This window comes from Pipistrellus kuhlii, unplaced genomic scaffold, assembly GCF_014108245.1.
Source record: "Pipistrellus kuhlii isolate mPipKuh1 unplaced genomic scaffold, mPipKuh1.p scaffold_m20_p_2, whole genome shotgun sequence".
NCBI classification, from domain to species: domain Eukaryota; kingdom Metazoa; phylum Chordata; class Mammalia; order Chiroptera; family Vespertilionidae; genus Pipistrellus; species Pipistrellus kuhlii.
This window is the reverse complement of record NW_023425515.1, coordinates 102773299-102799203: the sequence shown is the minus strand read 5'-3', so window position 1 is coordinate 102799203 and position 25905 is coordinate 102773299. Positions and strand designations below refer to the sequence as shown.

The following is a 25905-nucleotide window of genomic DNA, read 5'->3' as shown; positions in this document are numbered from 1 at the left end:
CCAAGATGGCTGACAAGTAAACACCTAGCTGCAGCCGCACACAATAATTTCAATAAAATACAACTAAAATATAAAATGGACATTACCCAGAACTACAGGAAAGTCGAATGACTGGAAATTCTACAACGAGAATCAAGGAGAAAGCCAGAAGGAAAATCAGAGGAGCTGTAAAAGCCCAAGGTATGGAGACACATGGCACGCATAGAGGAGGGAGCCAGAGAGGAGGGTCGGCTGAGTGCCTGGCGGGCGTTCCCAAGCGGGAAGGAGATAAAACTCCGACTGTGCTGGGCCCCAGTTCTGACTGCTCTGAACCCCAGTTCTAGGCCAGACCCCAGGGACCCAGTCTCACACAGAGGGAGCTGGACTGCGAGGCGGAACCCCGGGGGAGTGGCAAGAGAAGGGACGGCCGGCTATGCCGCGGAATTGCCCTGGCCGGAAGGAGACTGGGGCTCCAGACTGCTCTGAACGCCACCTCCAACCTCACTTCCAACTGAACTGAACCCCAATACCGAGCTCATTGGGGGAGAGCATATACTGTTTGGCAGCAGGCGAAAATCGAGGGCACTTTTCTCTCAGAGGCGCTTTGCAGCGAGTTCTGAAGGACCCTGAGATGCAGGAGCCGCATAGGGCGGGGCTGACGGAAGCCAAGGCTGTAGGCTCCACCCTGAAACCCCACCCCATCTAAGCAGAACACAGAGACTTTTAAGGCTACCAACTCAGGAAAGCTGCGAAAATGCCGAGACGAAATAGATCACAAACGAAAGAAATGGAGGACAAAAAGCGACTGGATATAGAGTTCAAATCTACGCTTATAAAGTTTTTCAAGAATTTCCTAGAAAAGATGAATAAGACCTATGAGGATATGAAAAGGAATCAACTAGAATTAATAAGGAATCAACAAGAAATGATAAGGGATCAACAAAAAATAAAGAATACATTGACTGAAATAAAAACTATTATACAGAGTCCTAAAAACAGAATGGAAGATCGCAAGAATCAAGTCAAAAATTTGGAACTTAAAGAGCCAGAAGACACTCCTCTGCAGAAGCTAGAAGGCAAGAGAATCCAGAAAATTGAAGATAATGTAAGAAACCTCTGGGACAACTTCAAGCGAACCAACATCAGAATTATGGGGGTCCCAGAAGATGAGAGAGAGCAAGATATCAAAAACATACTGAAAGAAATAGTGGCAGAAAACTTCCCCCACCTGGTGAACGAATTAGACTTACAAGTCCAGGAAGCGCACAGAACTCCAAACAAAAGGAATCCAAAGAGGACCACACCAAGACACATCATAATTAAAATTCCAAGAGCAAAAGACAAAGAGAGAATATTAAAAGCAGCAAGAACAAAGAAGGTAGTTACCTATAAAGGAGCACCTATACGATTGTCAGCTGATTTCTCAACAGAAACCATGCAGGCCAGATGGGAACGGAAAGAAATATTCAAGGTGATGAATAGTAACAACCTACAGCCAAAGATAATCTATCCAGCAAAGCTATCACTCAGAATCGAAGGTCAGATAAAGAGCTTCACTAATAAAAAAAAGCTAAAGGAGTTCATCAACACCAAACCAGAATTTTATGAATTGCTGAAGGGGGTTCTTTCATAAGAGAAAGTAAATAAAGATAAAAATTATGAACAACAAATACATAACGATCAACAAGTGAATCTAAAAACCAAGGAAATTAAAAAAAAATCTGATGAACAATATTAGCTGTTGAATATAATAGAATCAGAGGTATGGAAGGGGAGTGAACTGACGATTCTTGGGGAAAAGGGGAGAGGGGGATGTGGGAAGAGACTGAACATAAACTGTGCACCTATGGATGAGGACAATGGGGAGTGGGGAAAGGGCAGAGAGTGGGGTGGGAAACTGGTGGAGGAGAGCAATGGTGGGGGGGGGGCAGGGGGAAAGGAACATTTGTAATAATATGAACAATAAAAATTTATTTAAAAAAAATTAGTATTTCCATAATAATGAGTAGTTTTTTAATAATAATGGACCGCTTTGCAAGATTAACATTAAAAGCCACTGAAAGTAAGTTATCTCTGTTGCAGAATTTGCTTTAGATGGTAATAATTGGCTTTAGAATCTCAAAGTTGTTAAAACATAAATAAATAAATGTAACTAAAATGAAGGATTTGTGGTGGAGCTTTTCAGTAATAAGCATAGGTATACTAGAGATCTGGTGCATGAAATCCGTGCATGGGAGGTCCCTCAGCCCGGCCTTCATCCTCTCCAATCAGGGACCCCTCAGGGAGATGTCCAACCACCTGTTTCAGCCCCATTCCACATGCTTCTCACAATCCAGGACTGCTGGCTCACAAAACAGGACTGCCTGCCTGACTGCCTGCCTGATCACCCCCTAACTGCCCCCCTGCTGGCCTGGTAGCCCCCCAACTGTCCCCTTGCCAGCCTGGCCCCTCCTAACTGAACCCCTGCTGGCCTGGCCCCCTTTAACTGCCCCCTGCCAGCCTGGCTGCCCCCAACTGCCCCCCTACCAACTGCCCCCTGCCAGTCTGACTGCCCTCTAGCTGCCCCCCTACGGGCCTGCTTGACCATCCTCCAACTGCCCCTCTGCCAGCTTGCCTGGCCACCCACAACTGCCCCTTGCTTGCCTACATGACTACCTCCCAACTGCCCTTCACCAGCCTTCCTGACCCCCCCCCCCCCAACTATCTGCCTGCTGGCCTGCCTGGCCACCCCGTAATTGCCCCCCCTGCTGGCCTGGCTGCCTCCAACTGCCCCCCTGCCGGCCTGGCCACCATCCAGCTGCCCCTGTGCCAGCCTGCCTGACCAGCCCTCAACTACTCCCCTACTGGCCTGCCTGGCCTCCCCACTACTGCCGCCTGCCTGCTTGTCTGGCTGCCCTTCCACTGCCCCCACCCCCACCCCGCTGCCTGACCACCCCCTAACTGTCCAGAAGGAAGTCGGACATCTGAAAGATGTCCAGTCACCTGGTATAATTAGCATGTTACCCTTTTATTCGTATAGATTAATGGTGGGGTACAGTCGCACGGGGGTGGGGGGAGACTGGCTTCACTCTCTATTGAGGGAGGGGCCAGCTTCGTTTCCTGCAGCAGTAACCTTAGATGTTACCTCAGGGAAAATGTGCCAGTTTTAAAAATCAAGCAGCTAGGTCAGCCTGCTTCCCTCCTCCTCCTACCAGCCTCAAACAGTTTTCCAAAGTCTTTGAAAACTTCAGAGTTTACTAAATTAAATAGTAAAACTTATTAAATATCTAGGTATTTTAAAATGACAAAATACTGAAATATAAATCTGAGTTTGCCTCATATGAAAAATATAGAGAACAGAATTGAATCTATATATTAATTAAATATGTCTTATATTTCATTTAAAATATATCCTTAAAAAATGTGAAGATATTACTAATTTAAGAAATGCTAACTACTTAACTTGCCACCTAAAATTTAAGACTTCTAAGAGTTTAAAGTTCAAATAAGTTGGGAGAAATCATATGGTTATGATAACAAAATGCATAAAGTATAGAAATTTATTTTTTTTTTTTTAGAAAATAATTCTTGTATTTTCTCTGGAGAAATTAGTAGTTCAAAATATATTCGTCCTTATGTGTACTACGTATAGTAAAATTTTAACCTAAGATATAATATTTTGTATGGTCTAATTAAAAAATGAGGATTAATTCTATGGTCTGAAACAAATTTTTAATATAAAATCCAGTTTAAATTTAATTAGTATCTTTTAGAATAATTACAAAAAGTATATAATATAATCTTTGGATTATGTATATTTGATAGTCTTTTCAGGTTAAATTTCAAGACTTTAACTGAGAGATAGCTTTGGCTGGGCCCTGGGGTGATTCAAGGATTTATTCTCTCTTAAAAGAAATATTTTTTAACTAAATAGGCTGATCTAGTATACCTAAAACCACATGAGAAGCTTTATCAAGTAAAAATTAATAACTGTATTCTATTTATAAACATATTTTAAATGTTGTAAAGGTTTCAACCTCTAAGGGAGGGCAAGACAAAGGTGCTGAGTACTTCTTTTTTTAAAAAATATATTTTTATTGATTTTTTTTACAGCGAGGAAGAGAAAGGGAAAAAGAGTTTAGAAACATCGATGAGGGAGAATCATCGACCAGCTGCCTCTTGCACACCCCCTACTGGGGATGTGCCCGCAACCAAGGTACATGCCCTTGACCGGAATCAAACCTGGGACCTTTCAGTCCACAGACCAAAGCTCTATCCACTGAATCAAACCGGTTTCAGCAGAGTTGCTGAATACTTTTTAAGCAAAACCAGATTATTCAGCAACAGAATTTTAGGACAAAAAGCCTCAGACAGCCTGTTCTTTAAATAGACTGGGGAAGGGGATAGCATCTGTGCTTCATAGGTCAAATGTATAAGTTTACTTACTTTACTTTTTAATAAAGATGCCTACTTTAGTTACTTAATAAATTAGCTTTCAACAGTATGATCAAGGTCTCATATAAACTCATTTATATGAGAAGCCAATATTTTATGAGCAACCTGGTTCTAGTAAAGGCCAAAGTAAAAATTTGCATATTATGCAAATGAGCACTAGCCAAAAAGAATGTTGCTTAAAAGTAAATTTTAAGCTTAATAAAAAGGAGAAATTTTAAAATCTCTTCTGCTAATACTTATAAAGTAAACTAAAAGTTATTATTCAAGCATTATATCTCACCATTAATAAGACACCATAAGAAAAGAAAGTTACTTTTACTTGATATGTATGCATTACCATATGGGCCAGCATCTGAAAAGCAACCAAGTTTGTTGCTCTGTTTAAAAGAAAGAAAAAGGTTTTTAAAGGAAACTCCTTAAATGTGGCCTAGAAATTACTCTGGGAGAAAAAACAGATTTCCTTCAAATATCTGAAAAATTATAATTAAAAACCAATGTATTAGGCCTCAAAAATAAAGTAAATATTTACTTTATTTTTGAGGCTTAATACATTGCTTCTTGCTTCCCTAAACAAAGCTTATGTCAATATACTCAAAGACTGATAGCAGAAATTCCATTGCTGTCATTTACTGTCCATACCCAAGGTAGAAAATAAGCCTTATTTCAGACTGATTTAAATTGGCAAATTGAAATAAGTGAATATTCAGGGGAACTTAATTCTACTAGGCAGGAACCTATTCCTGGAGAACTAATTATTTTTTACTGATAGTTTATCTCATGGTGAAGCTGCTTATCATGCAATGAATTTAGATCAAGTCATCCAGACCAGTCATACTTCTGTGCTAAGAACTGAATTAAGCATCCATTCCACTTATTCCTTTTTCTAGGGATTTATTCTGTTCTTTAATTTGGGCATGCTTCCTTGCCCCCCATTTTAGCTGCCTCTGTATTTGTTCATATGTATTAGGTAGACTTGCATGTCTCCAAGCCTTGGTATAATAGTCTATGTTAGGGATGTCAAACTCAATCAGAGAAAGGGCCAAAATCTAAAATCCAGCCTAAATCGCGGGCCGAATGGTTTACTGAACAGTCAAACTGTCATTGTGATGGAAATGCAGCGGAGTGCAGTGATGACAGCGCCCATTTTTTAATTGGATCATTCATCTTCCTTTTATTTAGTTGTATAAGCTGTCTGTAAATGTTGGAGATTAAACCTTTATCAGTGGTATTATTTGCAAATATGTTCTCCCACACCATGAGCTTTCTTGTTGTTTTGTTGATGGTTTCTTTTGCCTTAAAAAAGCTTTTTTTGATGTAGTCCCATTTGTTTATTTTCTCTTTAGCTTCCATTGCCCTACGGGCAGTATCAGTGAAGAAGTTCTTTTGGCATCCGTCTGAGATTTTGCTGCCTGTGGATGCTTCTAGTATTTTTATGGTTTCCCATCTGATGTTTAAGTCCTGTATCCATTTTGAGTTTATTTTTGTGTATGGTGTAAGTTGGTGATCTACTTTCATACTTTTGCATGTGTCTGTCCAAATTTCCCAACACCATTTATTGAAGAAACTGTCTTGACTCCATTGTATATTCGTGCCTCCTTTGTCAAATATTAATTGAGCATATTGATTTGGGTTGATATCTGGGTTCTTGATTCTATTCCATTGATCTATATGTCTGTTCTTGTGCCAGTACCAGGCTGTTTTGAGAACAGTGGCTTTGTAATATAGTTTGAAGTCTGGTATTGAGATCTCTCCTACTTTACTCTTTTTTCTCAGGATTGCTGTGGCTATTCGGGGTCTTTTATTGTTCCAAATGAACTTTTGGAGAGTTCTTTCTAGGTCAGTGAAATATGCCATTGGTATTTTAATGGGGAGTGCATTGAACCTATAGATTGCTTTAGGAAGTATGGACATTTTGATGATGTTGATTCTACCAATCCATGAACATGGTATGTTCTTCCATCTCCTTACATCTTCCTCTATCTCTTTTTTCAGTGTTGTGTAGTTTTCCGCAAATAGGTCCTTTACTTCCTTAGTTAAATTTATTCCTAGGTATCTTAATTTTTTTGGTGCGATGGTAAATGGAATTGCTTTTTTAGCCTCTGTTTCTGTAGTTTCACTGTTGGTGTATAGGAATGCCATGGATTTCTTGGCATTAATTTTGTATCCTGCTACATTGCCAAATTCATTTATTAAGTCAATTAGTTTTTTAATGGAGTCTTTTGGGTTTTTTATGTACAATATCATGTCGTCTGCAAATAAGGATAACTTTACTTCTTCTTTTCCAATTTGGATGCCTTTTATTTCCTCCTCTTGTCTAATTGCAATGGCTAGTACTTCCAGTACTATGTCAAACAGGAGTGGCGAGAGCGGGAATCCCTGTCTTGTTCCTGTTCGTAGAGGGAATGGTTTTAGTTTTTGCCCATTGAGTATAATGTTGGCTGTGGGTTTATTATATATGGCTTTTATTATGTTGAGGTATGATCCTTGTACTCCCACCTTGTTAAGAGTTTTTATCAGAAAAGGGTGTTGGATTTTATCAAATGCTTTTTCTGCATCAATTGATATGACTATGATTTTTATCTTTCAATTTGTTTATGTGATGTATCACGTTTATTGATTTGTGGATATTGTACCATCCTTGCATTCCTGGAATAAATCCTACTTGGTCATGGTGTATGATCTTTGTGATGTTCTTCTGGAGACTCCCTGATTTTATTCCTAATTTTAAGAGATATGTCTTTCATGTTTCATAGTAAATTTATTGTTAATGTTATATTCCTTTAGACCAGGAGTGGGGAACCAAAATAATTTGGTCTGGTTCGGCTAAGGCATTAGGGGCAAGTTAATCAAATGTTTGACCAAACAGAGCAGGCTCATTTTAAGTTGATAATTTTGTATGGCCTGGGAATGATGTTATAAATATCCAAATGGCCCTTGGCAGAAAAGTTTCCCCACCCCTGCAAACATACTGTACTAAGTTTCATCAGGACTGCAAGTTGAATTATATTTTTAGGCATTTATTAAAATGAGTGTGATTCCCCTCCTTTGCTGCTCTACAAATATAATAAAATACTTAAAACAAAACAGGATACCAACCTTGTACAAGTGATCCTTAAATTATGTGGGGTTGCCAAACCACCCACCCCTGCAGCTAATAATCTGCATATAAATTTTGACTATCCCAAAAGTTAACTACTAATAGCCCTACTGTTGATGAGAGCCTTACTGATAATGGAAACAGTTGATGAACATATAATTTCTTTGCTGCATTTAACATATGCTGTATTCTTACAATAAAGTAGACAAAAGAAACTCATAAAGAGAAAATACATATATTTACTGAAAATAAAACTGTGTTGAGGTCAACTATATTTCTAGAATGCATGCTACACTATTTGATCATGGATTAGTGTTTCTGTAAAATGTAGTTGGTTGATTGGTTCATAATTCTTTTTTATTTTTATTGATTTTTTGAGGGGGGGGGGAGAGAGAGAAGGAAAATTAATTTGTTGTTCCACTTACTTTTGCATTCGTTGGTTCTTGTAGTATGACCTGACCAGGGATTGAAACCACAACCTTGGTGTATGGGGATGACACTAACCAACTGAGATCTCTGGCCAGGGCTATTTATAATTCTTTAAGACTTTTGAATCTATTTTATTTTACTTTGTCAATTTTTTTATATTGGGTTCATGGTAACTCTAAAAATACATTAGAATGCCTTTTTAACATTCTGGGACAGTTTAAATAGCTTTAAATATATCTTCCTTGAAATGTTAAAACAGCCGAGACCAGTTTGGCTCAGTGGATAGAGCGTCGGCCTGCAGACTGAAAGGTCCCAGGTTCGATTCTGGTCAAGAGCATGTACCTTGGTTGCGGGAACATCCCCAGTAGGGGGTGTGCAAGAGGCAGCTGATCAATGATTCTCTCTCATCGATGTTTCTGACTCTCTATCCCTCTCTCTTCCTCTCTGTAAAAAATCAATAAAATATATATATATTTAAAATGTTAAAACAATCTATAAAACACCTGGATTTGATATCATTTAAAAAATTCTTCCATAATTTTATAAAAAGTTTTAATGATTTTCTATTGTGGGTTTATTGAGATACTTTTGATGTCTTTTTCTAGAAAATCATTCATTTCATCCACATTTTAAAGTTTATCAGCACAGGGTAATACAAAATTCATCTATAATTTTAAAACCTTTTATTCATCCTAAATACTTTTGTGTTTTACATGTTCCTGTTTTCTCAAGAAATATAATGTAAACAATATAATTTCTGAACACTTGCATATCTGAACATTTCTCTCCATTGAAAGACATTTTCGTTAGGTATAAATTCTTAGTTTAAATTTTCCCTCTCCAAAAGTTGAAGGGATGGTTACTTATCAACTTCTGACATTGTATGAGGCTAGCTTTGTTTTTCTACTCTTGCAGATAACTGGCTTTTGTTTGTTTCTGCTTTATCCTTAATATTTAACACATCATTAAATTATAATTGCAATGTATCTAAAATACAGGATGTGTCTAATTTAGACTCTATTCCTCACTGATTTTTCTGGAACATGATGAGCTTTTCCAATCTGTACATGCAGATCTTTCTTTAGCTTGCCCCCCACCCTCCCCACCCCTGCCTCAAATCTTTATTCAACTACAACTTTGAATAACGCTCTGCTTTACTTGTCTTGTTCTCTTCTTCAGAAACATCAAATATCCCATGCTGAAGTGCCAACCTCTGCTGACTCCCACCTGGCATCCACTCTCTTACTTGTCTCATCTCTAGGCATTGCGTGTTCTGAGAAGCTAGTCTTTTGTTCTGTTAACAAAAGTACCCATATTGGAATTTTTCTGAAGTATCCATAATGGAATTTTTTTTTGTTTATTTCTGGCTACTTCACTCATCTTTGGCTACAGCAGGAGATAGATATTTCTGGGTGTTATGATTATGACATTTTAATTTTTCAGTGTAAAAACTTTTTTATTTTGTACAAATATGCTTTGGTGGTAATTAAATTATTTTGGAAAATAAACTAGAAAAATAAATTTTTCTCTAAAGTGCTTCATGGATAACACAATAAAATATCAACATCTGTGAATCTAGGATATATAGAAAAGTTATAATATAAAGATGATAGTTAAAAATTATGTATTTTTGTTTCCAAAGGGGGAGATTTCTAATATATTAAGGAAAAAGAATGACAACATGATCTAGCCCTGTTCCCACATAAATACCAGTTTTATTCCAAATAATCACATAATTTTAAATATTTTTACAAAAAATAACCCCAGTGTCATTAATTCTGGAAATTCCATTTTACACATTAGTACTACCTAAGTTGAACTGTAACATTACAATAATTCCATAACTCCTCTAGATTTCATTCTTAAAGTAAAAAAAATTTCTCTTATTTTTCATGATAAATGATGCTACTGGAAACTTTACTTGTTAGACTTTTAGTTACTCTGATGATTTTTGCAATCTTACAAATAAGCAACACATATATAATATATATAAAATAATAATAAGCCAGTCTAATTTAGGCTTGCATTGGAGGCCAGGGTGTTGCATTTCGTTAAACCCAAATTGAACAGAGTTGAATTTAGGTTAATACAGAGAAAGGCATGCTCTGGATGTGTTGTCCTTTGTAATTCCTGAAGCATCAGATGAATTGTAAAAAGTTCAAAGAACTTCTTATTACTCCTGTAAGAGAATGAGTACATTAATTACACACACTTAAGGAAATCATCTGTAATTATATTGATAACATGTGTGAATATAGAAAAATGGCATCTGTTTTTAAAAAGGTGAAGAAAATAAGTAACTATAAGGAACTAACATGCCACCCAGCTGGTGTGGCTCAGTGGTTTAGCGTCGACCTATGAACCAGGAAGTCACGGTTTGATTCTTGGTCAGGGCATATGCCCAGGTTGTAGGCTCGATCCTAGGGGGCATGCAGGAGGCAGCTGATTAATGATTCTCTCTCATTGTTGATTTTCTGTCTCTTCCTCTCCCTTCCTTTTTGAAATCAATAAAAATATATTTTTTTAAAAAGAATTAGCATGCCCAAGACAAATAAAGTGAGTTTCATAAGATAGGCCTAAAATGACAAAGTATTCAAGGAAAAAGAAAATGGTTCATAATCCTTAAAACTGTACAATTCACTATTACAACAGTTGAGAATAGCTTTTTCCATAACAGCTAGAATAAGTCAAATACAAGTACTAGATCAACTTATTTTAAACTTTTTAAAGTAGCAGAATATTGGTTTATCTTTTGCCTTTGTAACAAAATATCTTTTCAACCATGTTCCTCTTTCTAATAATCAGTTAGTAATTTCATGATCAATTAGTTAGAATTATATCTGATTATATATTTCTTATTTCCTGTCTACATATACTTATATCTTGGGAGAAATTATTAAATAACTGTATATAACCATCTATTTGATACAGAAGAATTTATATCTTTGTGGTTTTAAAGAATTACTTTAAGACTGCTTTAGCATCAACTGTTCCCAATCCAAGGATATATTTGCAATTTTGGGACCACTTAAAAAAATCCCATGAATTAACACCTAAGAAAGAATGAAACCTAAGGAATGTAATTGTAGTTTCATGCCACCACAAGTAACTATAACAGGCCTTATTGAGAATTTACTGATTACAAATCAAGACAATCATATTACAGTCAGTCTTCAAGAAAAGGATGACAATGATTTGGTAAGTTTAACTGACACCAGATGAAAACCAATAATTTGGTGAGATGAGTATGAGACTGTAATTTGATAACTAATAATTTACTATGGCACCAAATAGGACGTATCACACAGCTGCAAGTAATTTTAAAATGTATTCATACTTGAATGAGGCCTGGTAAACATCGAAGTTCACCACAATAGAAGTCATGACTGAGGGGAAAGAAAGGGCACAGAGGAGCTGAACCAAAACTACAATTTAACTGTCATAAAAACTGGACCATACCAAGAGTCTAAGAAAATATAGCTTAAAATCTATTTATAATTTTAAAAACGATTATACATATACTTGCTTAAGAGGAAATATGAAAAGCAAGCCCCTAATTCTTACAGTAAAATCCAAATTAGTGGCAGGAAGCTCATATAATTTCCTAAAATAAACATTATTTAAAAACTTTTCTGCCTACTTTTTCTTATTCCCTAAACTAGCTTTAGTACACAATAAGAATCTGAGAAATAGCCGAAACCGGTTTGGCTCAGTGGTAGAGTGTCGGTCTGCGGACTGAAAGGTCCTGGGTTTGATTCCGGTCAAGGGCATATACCTTGGTTGCGGGCACATCCCCAGTAGGGGGTGTGCAAGAGACAGCTGGTCGATGTTTCTAGCTCTCTATCTCTCTCCCTTCCTCTCTGTAAAAAAATCAATAAAATATATTAAAAAAAAAGAATCTGAGAAATATACTTTATTATGATTTTTATTTTCACTTGTGGTGGTACAGAATACCAGTGTGCAATAATTTGTTCTAATACTATCACTTGATTGCTAAAAATTGCTCTTAGTTTTAGATACTCTGTCTGTGGTATTTAAAGTTCACTTAGCAGAAACAATAAGACATTCTAAGATTAAAACTATAATTTTACTGTATCACTAAGTGTTAAACAAGTACTAATATGCATGAATCTCAAACAAGTATTAATGTGCATGAGTCTCAATTTTCTACATGTTTAGTGACAATTTTGATTTAATAAAGTTGAACTATAGTATAGGATTCAGAAAGGTCTATGATCACTAAAGGATATATTTTAATAAAAATATTAGAAATGAAAAATTCTTACTTGATTTTAGAAAGTTTCTGTAGAATAATACTGAGCTTTTCTAGTATTTGAAGGTCAAGCTTAGGGGTTCGAAGCAGCACAGAGCAAGTACGAAAAAACAGAGTGTTGCTACAGGCTTCCAGGAAAGGCTGCAAGGATTCTGCAAAACAAATCCCAGTGTTTTAATGTTAGGGAGTAGCCAAAAAAGAAAAAAAAGAAGAAAAAAAGAGAAATTAAAAACCAAAATAAAATCAGAATTGTATTAAGTATTTTTAAATATTGAGTTGATTTTCATATGAAAACTTTGAGGCAAAAATATCATCATCTTAAAAATTAAAATACCCACTGGCTCTTGTTGAATAATGCAAATCAAAGATAAGGTTATTTTCCCTAATATTAAACTTCCATTAAGCAGAATTGAGCAGAAATCCCATATCTGAAAGAAAGGGGGGGAGGTAGTCATTTCTTCAATAAGTTCATAACAATAGGCTGAATTTAAATAATTAGCAATAAGAAATTTTGTTGGGGGACAGCAAAATGGCGGAAGAATAGATGGACGGGTTCTGAGCCTTGTCCCAAAGCAGAAAGAGAGAGCAGCTGAGGGTCGCGCTGGGAGTGTTTATTAGCAAACTAAGAGACAGGCGAACTCCAGGAGTAGGTGGGGGCTGCTGATCAGGGTGCCCCTGACAGGGAAGCACCCACGGCGGGGCTGGGTTCCTTCCCGGAGCTACCTACAAGCTTAAACGGGAAAATCTCGCCATCTTTAAAAGAAAAGTGGATCTTGTCAGAGGCCTGAATTTCCACATCTGCAGCAAACACCAATCAGCTGTGACCACCAGAACGCTGATCCCAGGCAGCACGAACACGTGGACTCAAAGGAATGCCCCACCGCAGAGCAAAAAGGTCAGATTTCTCCGGGAGAGGGTGAGTCCGCCGGCAGAAGACAGAAGCCCGCGCGCCTTGTGGAAGCTGAAGGACTGGGACGGTGTTTACAAGGAGAAGCCCCGGGCTGTTGGGCTGGTGTCTCCCCTGATTGTGGAACAGGTTCCTAATAGAGGAGATATCTAAAGAGCAACACGTTTTGATCTGACTCAGAGGGATATCCGGAGAATTACAAGGTAGTGCAGTAGGCTCCGACTCCCCGCCCCCAGATCAGTGTCACATAGAGGGGAGGGGGAAAAAAAAAAAAAAAAGCTACAGAGGCTTTAGAGCCCTGAAAGTCAACCCAGAAACACTGCCACCCAGAGGCTAAATCACAAATTGACCCTAGTGTAATAAAATCAAAGTACCTAAGTCCTGCTTAAAACTCAGGCCTGGATTACAACACTGAGAAGCAGTGAAACGCAGGGAACTGCAATACTGTCCAGACTGGGAAAAAGGCATGCGAAACAGAATGATAGAGGAAGTGAATGACCTTTACTACTGCACATTTAATTTAATTTTTTTATTTTTATATTTTAATTTTTAAATTTTTCATTTTTGAGAGAATCCAAGATGGCTGCTCGGGTAGGCAACTAGCCGCAGCCGCACACAACAATTTCAACAAAATACAACTAAAATATAAAATGGACATTACCCAGAACTACAGGAAAGTCGACTGACTGGAAATTCTACAACAAGAAGCAAGGAGAAAACCAGAAGGAAGCACGGAGGAGCTGTAAAAGCCCAAGATACGGAGACACGCGGCGCGCGCGGAGAGGACAGAGCCGGAGAGGAGGGAGGCCGAGTGCCTGGCTGGCGGTCCCAAGCGGGAAGGAGAGAAAAGCTCCGACTGTGCTGGGCCCAGCTCCAACTGCTCTGAACCCCAATTCTAGGCCAGACCCCGGGGACCCAGGCTGACCCATAAGGAGCCGGGCTGTAAGGCTGGACTCCGGGGAAGCGGCGAAAGGAGGTCCCGGAGGCGCGCACACTGCGCGCAGAGAAGGGCCGGCAGGCTGTGCCGCGGGATTGCCCTGACGGGAAGGAGACAGGGGCTCCAGACTGCTCTGAACGCCACCTCCAATCCCACTACCAACTGAACTGAACCCCAATACCGGACTCATTGGGGGAGAGCATAGACAGTTTGGCAGCAGGCGAAAACCGAGGGCACCTTTCTCTCAGAGGCGCTCGCAACAAGTGCTGAAGGACCCTGAGTCTCAGGAGTCGCATAGGGCGGGGCTGACGGAAGCCAAGGCTGTAGGCTCCACCCTGAAACCCCGCCCCATCAGGAAAGCTGCCTGCGAAAATGCCTAAACCAAATAGATCACAAAGGAAAGAAATGGAGGACAAAAAGCGACTGGATATAGAGTTCAAAACCACACTTATAAGGTTGTTCAAGAATCTCCTAGAAAAGGCCGATAAAATAAACAAGACCTATGAGGATATGAAAAGGGATCAAATAGAAATAATAAGGAATCAACAAGAAATAAAGAATACATTGTCTGAAATAAAAAATATTTTGTGGAGTCCTAAAAACAGAATGGAAGATCGCAAGAATCAAGTCAAAGATTTGGAACATAAAGAGCCAGAAGACACTCCTCCGCAGACGCAAGAAGGCCAGAGAATCCAGAAAGTTGAAGATAATGTAAGAAACCTCTGGGACAACTTCAAGCAAACCAACATCAGAATTATGGGGGTCCCAGAAGATGAGAGAGAGCAAGATATCGAAAACATACTGAAAGAAATAGTGACAGAAAACTTTCCCCATCTGGTGAAAGAATTAGACTTACTAGTCCAGGAAGCACACAGAACTCCAAACAAAAGGAATCCAAAGAGGACCACACCAAGACAAATCATAATTAAGATTCCAAGAGCAAAAGACAAAGAGAGAATATTAAAAGAAGCAAGAGCAAAGAAGGTAGTTACCTATAAAGGAGCACCTATACGATTGTCAGCTGATTTCTCAACAGAAACCATGCAGGCCAGACGGGAATGGCAAGAAATATTCAAGGTGATGAAAAGCAAGAACCTACAGCCAAAGATAATCTATCCAGCAAAGCTATCACTCAGAATCGAAGGTCAGATAAAGAGCTTCACTAATAAAAAAAAGCTAAAGGAGTTCATCACCACCAAACCAGAATTATATGAATTGCTGAAGGGGGTTCTTTCAGAAGAGAAAGTAAATAAAGATAAAAATTATGAACAACAAATACGTAACTATCAACAAGTGAATCTAAAAACCAAGGAAACTAAAAAAAAAAAAAAATCTGAGGAACAATATTAACTGTTGAATATAATAGAATCAGAGGTATGGAAGGGGAGTGAACTGTTTATTCTTGGGGAAAAGGGGAGAGGGGGATGTGGGAAGAGACTGATCATAAACTGTGCACCTATGGATGAGGACAATGGGGGGTGGGGAAAGGGCAGAGGGTGGGGTGAGAAGGGGGGGAAAAGGAACATTTGTAATAATATGAACAATAAAAATTTATTTTAAAAAAATTTTTATTTTTATTTTCATTATTTGCAACATTTACTCAAAAAACTATTTTCTTTTTTCCTCACTTGATTTTAGCTTTTAATTATCACATTTTTATTTGTAATCACCATTATTACTACTATTATTTTACCTTTTTTTTCTTATTTACTTTTATTTTTATTATTATTTTTTAAGTGTCATATTATTTGCTCTTTATTTTACTTCGGGCTTAGTGTTCTACAGTCTATTTTTATCCTTCCTTCACCAATGCTTTATTCTATTTCAACCCTACCTTTATGCCATCACTCTCTTCCTAACCTTTCCCCCTTTGGTGTCCTGTTTATCTTAACTTTTTCCTGCTCTAGATTTTCCCTATTCTTTCTGTTTACCCACTGCTAAAATTTCACCCTACTTGTGTATATCTAATTTCCAACCCCCTGCTCCAAGCCCATACACACTTCCCTTTTCGCTGTCCTAAAAAAACAAAAACAGCCAAAACCGGTTTGGCTCAGTCGATAGAGCATTGGCCTGGGGATTGAAAGGTCCCGGGTTCGATTCCGGACAAGGACATGTACCTTGGTTGTGGGCACATCCCCAGTAGGGGGTGTGCAAGAGGCAGCTGATCGATGATTCTCTCTCATAGATGTTTCTAACTCTCTATCCTTCTCTCTTCCTCTCTGTAAGAAATCAATAAAAAAAATTTTTTTAAAAAGAAAAGAAATGAAACTTCCGCCGAAGCCGGTTTGGCTCAGTGGTAGAGCGTCGGTCTGCGGACTGAAAGGTCCCAGGTTCCATTCCGGTCAAGGGCATGTACCTTGGTTCCGGGCACATCCCCAGTAGGGAGTGTGCAAGAGGCAGCTGGTCAATGTTTCTCTCTCATTGACATTTCTAGCTCTCTATCTCTCTCCCTTTCTCTCTGTTAAAAATCAATAAAATATATTAAAAAAAAAAAAAAGAAATGAAACTTCCTTATTTAAAAAAAAAACTTTCTTTCTATCCTTTTGTAGTAGTATGCTGAATGTTAACTATATCAAAGTTTTATGCTTTTTTGTGAGATTGTTTTGCTTATTCTTTATCTTTAATTGTATGTTTTTGTTACATGTGTTTTAGTTAGTTTTTACTTCTGCTTTCCCTTTCCTCACTTGATATTAGTTGGAATTGTAAGTTGTATTAATCTCCAGATACTTGTTGCTGGCATTTGCTGTGATTAAGTGTTGTTCTATTGGAGTTTCCTTCCTATATATATAAAGTTAGTTCCTCATTTCTCTCGTAGTATCAGTCTAGTTTCTCTCTCTTTTTCCCAATTTCATTTTGCCACTCTTTTTTTTTCTCTTCTATCTCTCCTACCCCCTAATTTGCCTTTCTCTAGTGGTCACCTGTATTAGAGGTTATTAATATCGCAAATACATTCTAGTTCAGTGCCTGGTGTGTTGTACCTGGTAGTGTTGTATTTTGTGCCTTTAAATCAACGCAGCAGAAAGAAAACCACATAACCAAACATCCTGAAAAGAGAGATCATGGGGAGACAAAGAAACGGCCCGCATATGGAAGAAAAGCAGGGATCACCAGAAAAGGAAATAAACGAGTTAGAGGCAAGCAACCTACCATAGCAAGAATTCAGAGTAATGATCATAAGATTGCTAAAAAAAAGGAAGACGAATTTGACAATATGACTAAGAACCAAGAGGAAATGAAGAAGAACCAAAAAGAAATGAAAAATGACATCGCTACAGTAAAGAACTCAATAGAAAGCATCAAGAGTACACTAGAAGAAGCAGAGGACGAAATCAGTGAACTAGAAGACAAGATGGAGAAAAATACCCAATTAGAGCAGCTTCTGGAAAAAAAATTAAAAAGCATGAGGAGAGCCTAAGGGAACGTTGGGACAATACAAAACAAAAGAATATTAGAATAATAGGGGTTCCAGAAGGAAAGGAAACTGAGGAAGGCATAGAAACCCTGTTTCAAGAAATAATGTAAAAAAACTTTCCTGAGATAGAGAAGAAAAAATCCACACAAATCCAAGAAGCTTGCAGAGTACCAACCAAATGAATCCAAAAAGACTGACACCAAGGCACAATATAATTACATTGGCAAACACCAACGACAAAGTGTTAAAAGCAGCCAGAGAGAGACAGAAAGTTACATAATAAGGAAGCTCCATCAGACTAGCAACTGATTTCTCAACAGAAACACATCAGGCCAGAAGGGAATGGAATGAAATATACCAAGTCATGCAAAGGAAGAGTCTGAATCCAAGAATACTGTACCCAGCAAGGTTATCAATCAAAATTGAAGGTGAAATCAGGAGCTTTACAGACAAAAACAGAATAAAGGAATTTATCACCACCAAACCAGCAATGCAAGAAATGCTAAAGGGTCTGCTATAAAAATAAAGAAATAGGAAGCAAAGAAGGAACACAGGGCTATAGAATAAAAATGGTAACAATTAAGTTAGCATTAATAATAACTTTAAATGTAAATGGATTAAATACCCCAATCAAAAGACATAGGGTAACGGATTGGATAAGAAAACAAGACCCATATATCTGCTGTCTACAAGAAACCCATTTCAGGGAGATCCAAGATGGCTGCGCACAGGTGAACACCTAGCCGCAGCCGCACACAACAATTTCAATAAAATACAACTAAAATATAAAACGGACATTGCCCAGAACTACAGGAAGGTTGACTGACTGGAAATTCTACAGCGAGAAGCAAGGAGAAAACCAGAAGGAGGCGCGGAGTAGCTGAAAAAGCCCAAGGTACGAAGACGTGGCGCGGAGAGGACGGAACTGGAGAGGAGGGAGGCCGAGTGCCTGGTGGGCGTTCCCAAGCGGAAAGGAGATAAAACTCCGACTGTGCTGGGCCCCCGACTGCTCTGAACCCCAGTTCTAGGCCAGACCCCGGGGACTCAGGCTCAGCCATAGGGAGCCGGGCTGTAAGGTGGAACCCCAGGGAAGTGGCGAAAGGAGGTCCCGGAGGCGCGCACACTGCGCGCAGAGAAGGGATGGTCGGCTGTACCACGGGATTACCCTGATGGGAAGGAGACTGGGGCTCCAGACTACTGTGAACGCCACCTCCAACTCCACTTCCAACTAAACTGAACCCCAATACCGGACTCATTGCAGTTGGGGGCGATCAGGCTGGCAAGGGAGCAGTTAGGCATCAATCAGGCTGGCTGGGGAGCAGTTAGGGGGCGATCAGGCTGGCAGGCAGAAGCAGTTAGGGGCAATCAAGCAGGCAGGCAGGGGAACGGTCCAGGATTGTGAGAGGGATGTCCAACTGCCAGCATCCGGTCCCAGATTGGAGAGGGTGCAGGCCAGCTGAGGGATACACACACCCGTGAACAAATTTCATGCACTGGACCACTAGTCTTATATAATAAAAGTCTAATATGTAAATTGTCCCCTCGACCAGAAGTTTGACCACTCACTATGACATGCACTGACCACCAGGGGGCAGCGCAGAACATAATGGGTATTGTGTTGCCCCCAACTGATCGCCCTGAAGATGCCGAGCAGCGGCGGCGGCAGGGGGCTGGATTGCTGCCTGGCTCCCAGGTGCTGAGGGAGGCAGGCGGGGGCCCCCAGCCCCAAATGATCATCCCACAGATAGTGACCAGTGGCCAGCAAGCCCTGATCACCCGATCAAGGCCAGCCCTCAGGCTGGAATGGGGAACTGAGGGTAGGTGGCAGTGATCAATCACCCGCGGCGGCCAGTGGGGGACTGCGACCTCTCACCAGCTACCTGGGGGTGGGGTGACTGGGAGGGAGGGAGGGTGAGAATGTAGGGTGTACACTGAGCTCACTCTCACTTCCCTTGCTAGAGACCTTAGGGCTTGTGCGCCAGGGAAACCCCCACACTCAGGTGCCGGGCCCCCACAATGAGCCAGCCCCACACCCATGTGGCCTCTTCTGAGTGAGCTGGGCTGCAGCTGCTGGAACCATAGGGATAGGTTGGGATCCCCATGGTTCGCACAGGAGCCAGTCTTGAGGCCGACCGGAAGAGAGCACACCACCCACCTGGCTTCCATGCAGGCCCACGCTGCACCCTGGCCTGTGGTGTCTGGCCACGCTCACTGAACTCCACATGGGGACTTGGGCGCTATGACTCGGCAGAGGGAGGTATGAAGGGGCCCAGGGGCTGTCCAGGGCCCAGAAGTCAGTTGGGACCTGCCCTTCCACACTAGTCACTCATGCTTCAATCGCTGGCCAGGCCTAGGGTCTGCACCCATGCATGAATTTCATGCACCAGGCATCTAGTATGACATAAAATTAGACTGAAGCTGACGCCGGTTTGGCTCAGTGGATAGAGCGTTGGCCTGCGGACTGAAAGGTCCCGGGTTCAATTCCGGTCAAGGGCATGTACCTTGGTTGCGGGCACATTCCCAGTAGGGGGTGTGCAAGAGGCAGCTGGTCGATGATTCTCTCTCATCGATGTTTCTAACTCTCTATCCCTCTCTCTTCCTCTCTGTAAAAAAATCAATAAAATATATATTTAAAAATAAAATAAAATTAGACTGAAATTCTTACACAGCATCTAAATAGGTAATAACTTTCCACCACTCACAGAAAAAAGAAAAAAAAAGTCAAAAAGTAATTTTCTAAAAGCAACACTACTAAGATATTATATAATATACATGCATGCCCCAAATATATATAATTAGAAGCCCTCAATCTAAAACAAATATTGAGTTCAAAATATATATGTTAAGGTAAATAAAGGTACAGATCTTTTTTTTTTTTTTTTTTTTTAATCCTTACCCAAGAAGTGAGAATATTTTCCCATGGATTTTTAGAGAGTAGAAGGGAAGGAGAGGGGGAGAGAGAGAAACATTGATGTGAGAGAGACATATCTACTGGTTTCTTCCCTCACGCACCCCAATCAGGGCCAGAGATGGAACCTGTAACCCATGTTTATGCCCTTGGCAACCTCGAGTGCACAAGCTGACACTCTAACCATGAGCAACCCAAGCCAGAGCATTGTGCAGATCTTAACTTACACTTAAGGAAATCTATTTGAATAGCTTAAAAAAAACCAATACCTATACAGCTAATGACATTTCTCATATATCAAAATATGAATTTTGGGGAAGAGCAGAGGGAAGAAAAAAAAAAAATCACCTGTAGCACTAACTATAGCATAGCTTAAGAAAAAGTATCCATAGAGATGTAGTATCCCATTGTTTCTGAAGCTACTGTGGTGAAGGACCAATCTTTTAACATTTCTAATCCAGCAAAAAGAATCCATCACACATTTACAAAATACTGTTAAAATAGTTCAACAAGCCAAAACCGGTTTGGCTCAGTGGTAGAGCCTTGGTCTGCGGACTGAAGGGTCCCAGGTTCGATTCCGGTCAAGGGCATGTACGTTGGTTGCGGGCACATCCCCGATGGGGGGTGTGCAGGAGGCAGCTGGTCGATGTTTCTCTCTCATCGACGTTTCTGGCTCTCTATCTCTCTCCCTTCCTCTCTGTAAAAAATCAATAAAATATATATTTTTTAAAATAGTTCAACAAGAAGGCTGTTAGACTGGGGAAGCTCTAATGCTTTCTGTAGCAAAGCTTAAACAAAACCTAAGCCAGAGTCAATGTACTTGAATCTAAGAAAACAAAACTCGAAATCAACTAGTAATAAACATTAAACTAGGTTTTCTTGAACCTGAGAAAATCAAACTCAAGAACAATTATTATAACAGCCAAATTACTAAATTTCCCTAAATATGGCAAATATTTAAGCTGCAGCCAATTAATTGCTTTGCTTCTTCCCCACCGCCCACCCCCATGTCTTCACTATTAAAAACTTTGCCCCAGGTCCCACCTGTGGAGTACCCTGAATCATTTTTAATTTTGGTGCTGCCCATTCAAATCATTTGCTCAAATAAACTTTCCAAAATGTAGTATGTCTTAGTTTATCTTTTTACAATATACCATTAAAAAACAATAGAAAATGAAATAAAACAAATATACAAAATAGAAGTCCAAATGTTTGAAATTATTATATTGGACTAGAGGGCTGGTGCATGAAATTTGTGCATGTGTGTGTGTGTGCCCCTAAACCCAGCGTATACTCTCTCCAATCTGGGATCCTTCTCACAATCCAGAACTGCTGGCTCCCAACTGCTCACCTGCCTGCCACCCTTACCACTCCCTGCCAAGTTGGTCACACCTAACTGCCCTCACCTGCCGACCTGGTCGCCCCCAATTGCCCTCCCCTGCAGGCCTGGGTCCCCCCCAACTGTCCTCCCCTACAGGCCTGATTTCCCACAACTGCCTTCCCCTGCTGGCCATCTTGTGTCCACACATTGGGGTGGCCATCTGTGACCACATGGGGGAAGCCATCTTGTGTATTGGAGTGATGGTCAATTTGCATATTACTCTTTTATTAGGTAGGATTTAACAGATATAAGTTACTGTTAAATTATTATACAGGTTTTTTAAAAATATATATATTTTATTGATATTTTACAGAGAAGAAGGGAGAAAGATAGAGAGCTAGAAACGTCGATGAGAGAGAAACATCAACCAGCTGCCTCTTGCACACTCCCTACTGTACATGCCCTTGACCAGAATCGAACCCAGGACCTTTCAGTCCACAGACCGATGCTCTACCACTGAGCCAAACCGGTTTCAGCACTATACAGGTTTTTAAGTACTTTCTATACTGACATCCTGGGTAATGAGTAATGGGTACCTTGGGTAGTGCAGGGCTAGATACCAGCCCACAACACCTAACTCCAGCTCCTTGCTCTGAAGTTCCAATGGGCTTCAAAGGAAGCCCCAATGTTCAGCAGAGTACTGCAAATATAGTGCTTGAAACATGGCACTACACAAACACACATCTGGCTACTAATGCACATTAGATGGGTGAGATAAGCATCTATAAATAAATTAAACCAAGATTTTTTTTCAACAACTTTTTCATATGAATTTTAAAAAAAATGACACATGGAAATCATGCACTGGTATGTGGTGAAATAAGTTTCCCATCTCAAATCTAGGGGGGAAAAAAACACAAAAACATAAAACCAATAACTAGAAAAGTATTTGCTGCATTAATCTATCATTCATTTATCCCTTTAACAAATTTTGTTGGCTCACTAATACCAGGTGCTAGATTTATATAAAAAAATATAAAATATATCAAGAAAATTACTCCTATTTAATAAAGAGGGAACATGCTAACTGACCATCACAAAGACGGCAGTGCCCAAAGCCAGTAAGGAGGGAATGTGCTAACTGACTGCCACGCCCTCAAAGAAGGTGATGCCCACAGCCACAATAGTGGCGCCCAGTCCCCTCAGTCCCACCACGGAACAGGCAAACAGCACGACCGTGCTCACCCCCAGGCAGGTCCAGCCTCTCACACACCTGCCTCGATTCCCCAGCCTCTTCAGCCCCCCAGTTGCCGAGGGCCGGCCTGAGGTGCAGGCAAGTCTCAGATGTCAACTGCCCAGCCAATGCCCAAGGCACAGGCAAACCTCGAATGGCGGCTGCCCAGCTGAACAGGGCCACCTGAGGCTCAGGTAATCAGGACTGTCCCAGGCTTACATTGTCGCCAGTAGCAGCAGCAGAGGTGTGACAGAACATCACTTTCCCCTGATTGCTGGGTTGCCTCCCACCCCTAAGGGCTCCCAGATTGTGAGAGGGGGCAGGCTGGGCTGAGAGACCCCCCTCCAGCGCATGAATTTTCATGCACTGGGCCTCCAGTATAAATATCAAAGATCTTCCCATTATGGAACTTCCAAAAGTTTCCCATCACTAAAAACAACATGGGTTTCTTGCAATCCACACTAGTATTTGCTTCATTTACTCAAATTGAGCAAGAAACAATAACCTTGGATTTGAACATAACTTAAACAAGGGTAAAGAAATGTAAATGAACTGAACATCTGTTGACTAATCTAAAACTATTTCTCCAAATATTAATATGAACATTATGGTGCCAGAAAGTCATTTTACCCAAATAGGCCCACTGTTTCCTAAAATTTTACTTAGTTTTCCCTTGGCTACAAGATTTCACCAGTGTCAGACATATTCAGATTTGTTTTCAATTAATAGATATTTGCATCTGGTAGGATTTTTGTTTTTCTCATTAAACAAAAAATTTTGTGAAACTACTAGTAGTTGGAAATCTACACTCTTAAAACAAATAACCTTGGGTCTCTGTCTTTCAGTTTACTAATTTTTTATTTTTTGCTTTATACCTTAAATTAATACACTAAATCACTTACCTAGATTGCTAGTTCCCCAATTACAATTAATTATCTTAATGGTAACAAATGGATGAAAATATTAGCAAAATAAATAAGTGAAAATATGACATTTTGGCTGGAAAAAACAAACAAACCTGGAAAACCTGTTCATGGTGCTATATGATAAAATGTACTTTACATCTGGAATCAGAAACCTGGTTTCAAGTCTGAGTTCTACCTCTTTACAGCTGTGGAATTCATGGACAAGTTACCTAAATTTTCCAGGCCTCAGTTTTCCTATTAGGTCTCCTTCAGAGGGATGTTGTAAAGGGAAATTAAATTGTATATAACAGGGAATTGAAAACGTGAAACCATACATCAAATGTGCCTAGTTAGAAGTATAATCACACTATGCACCCAGCCATTAGGAATTCTCCAGCATGGAGCATCAAGCAAGATAGATTGCTTACTACAACACTGAGCAATGGCTTTCCAGTTTTACTTTCTACTTTCTGGAAGGCTTTAACATTTTAATTTTAGCAGTGCTAGAGGGAAGAGGAATCGATAAAAGACAAACTACAGTGAAAAGAATTACTGAAGTAAAATGACTGTTTGTTATAAGTCAAGGGGTTACTGTAGATTGAAAGAGCTAAGCCAACCAAAGATAATGAAAATATTTATGGAAAACACCCCTAATATATATCTGTGCTGAGTTAGGAACTGCCACAGTTATATTTCTTTTATTAAAAGAACTAGTTATATCAATATAATAAAACCCTAATATGCAAATTGACTGAATGGCAGAACAACCAGCGGAATGATGGGTCGCTATGACGTGCACTGACCACCAGAGGACAGATGTTCAACGGAGGAGCTGCCCCCTGGTGGTCAGGGCATTCACACTCATCCAGAAGCCAGGCTCACAGCTGGAAAGCACAGCAGCGGTAAAGGGAGCCTCTCCTGCCTTGCTTCAGGCGGGCGGTAAGGAGCAAGGGGTCCTGGCTGCAAGAGCCCCAGACTGTGAGAAGGATGTCTGACTGTAGGCTTAGGCCCGATCCCTTTCTACAGGGATCGGGCCTAAGCCAGCAGGTGGACATCCCACAAGGGGTCCCAGACTGCGAAAGGGTGCACATTTTGTGCACCAGGCCTCTAGTATCAATATAAAAATCCCCACATACTATAAAATATTACAAATCTTAATAATAAAGAGGTGATATGCAAATTGGCCCTCATGCCCTCGTACAAGATGGCCACCCCCATCTGGTCAAAGATGGCTGCCACAAGATGGCTAGCAGGGAAGGGTAGTTGTGGGTGATCAAGCCAGCAGGGGAGGGCAGTTAGGAGTGACCAGGGCAGCAGGGGAGGGCAGTTGGGGGTGACCAGGCCTGCAGGGGAAGGCAGTTAGGGGAACCAGGCTTACAAGGGAGGGTAATTGGGGGCAACTGGGCTGGCAGGGGAGGGCAGTTGGGGGCGACTGGGCCAGCAGGGGAGGGCAGTTGGGGGTGATCAGGCCAAAAGGAGAGTAGGTAGGCATTGATCAGGCTGGTAGAGGAGTAGTTATGGGGTGATCAGGCTGGCAGGCAGGCGAGTGGTTGGGTCCCAGATTGTAGAGGATGAAGGCTGGCCTGAGAGACACCCCCCCTCCCCCGGTGCATGAATTTCATGCACTGGGCCTCTAGTATGAATATAAAAGAGTAGCCACCAACAAAAAGAGTAAGGGTGAAGAGGCAACAACTGGACAATGGCTCACTTTAAATGGAGACACATTTGATTGTCTCACTCTCTCTGAGAAAACAGTAAATATAAGAATAGATCTGTCAGAATAATGAGACAAAAGAAAAACAAGAAAGAAGCCTGAATATATGAGTAACATTTGCAAAGTATATCCACATAACTGAGATGACTACTATTGGAATAGAAATTAAAAGTTAGTGAAAATCTGGACAAAGGGTTAGGTTTTATAACTTAGAGATGCTATTAACAAACTTTATTATACAACTATTAAAATATTTAAAAGCATTTCTATTATAAAATATAATGGTATCTGATATGTAGAATTATACATTCAAAAGAGATTAGAAAAATCATCCCACCATAATTTATGTATATAG

General features: G+C 40.2%; 1 protein-coding gene across 8 annotated transcripts in view; it reads right to left on the bottom strand.

Annotated features, from left to right (window-relative positions):
* Nucleotides 1-9822: 9822 nt before the first annotated feature.
* CCDC138 (coiled-coil domain containing 138) overlaps nucleotides 9823-25905 on the bottom strand; it is a 122004-nt gene continuing 105921 nt past the window's right edge. For 7 of the 8 annotated variants that reach the window (XM_045584178.1, XM_036447979.2, XM_036447981.2 and 4 more), the window contains 2 exons: nucleotides 12226-12364; nucleotides 9823-10118 (listed from right to left, as the gene is read on the bottom strand). In XM_045584178.1, coding sequence (XP_045440134.1) covers nucleotides 9950-10118; nucleotides 12226-12364 — 308 coding nt within the window. In that variant the 3' untranslated portion in view covers nucleotides 9823-9949. Of the gene's footprint in view, nucleotides 10119-12225; nucleotides 12365-25905 lie in introns of those variants that run through there. The other variant, XM_045584181.1, reaches the window with a different exon arrangement.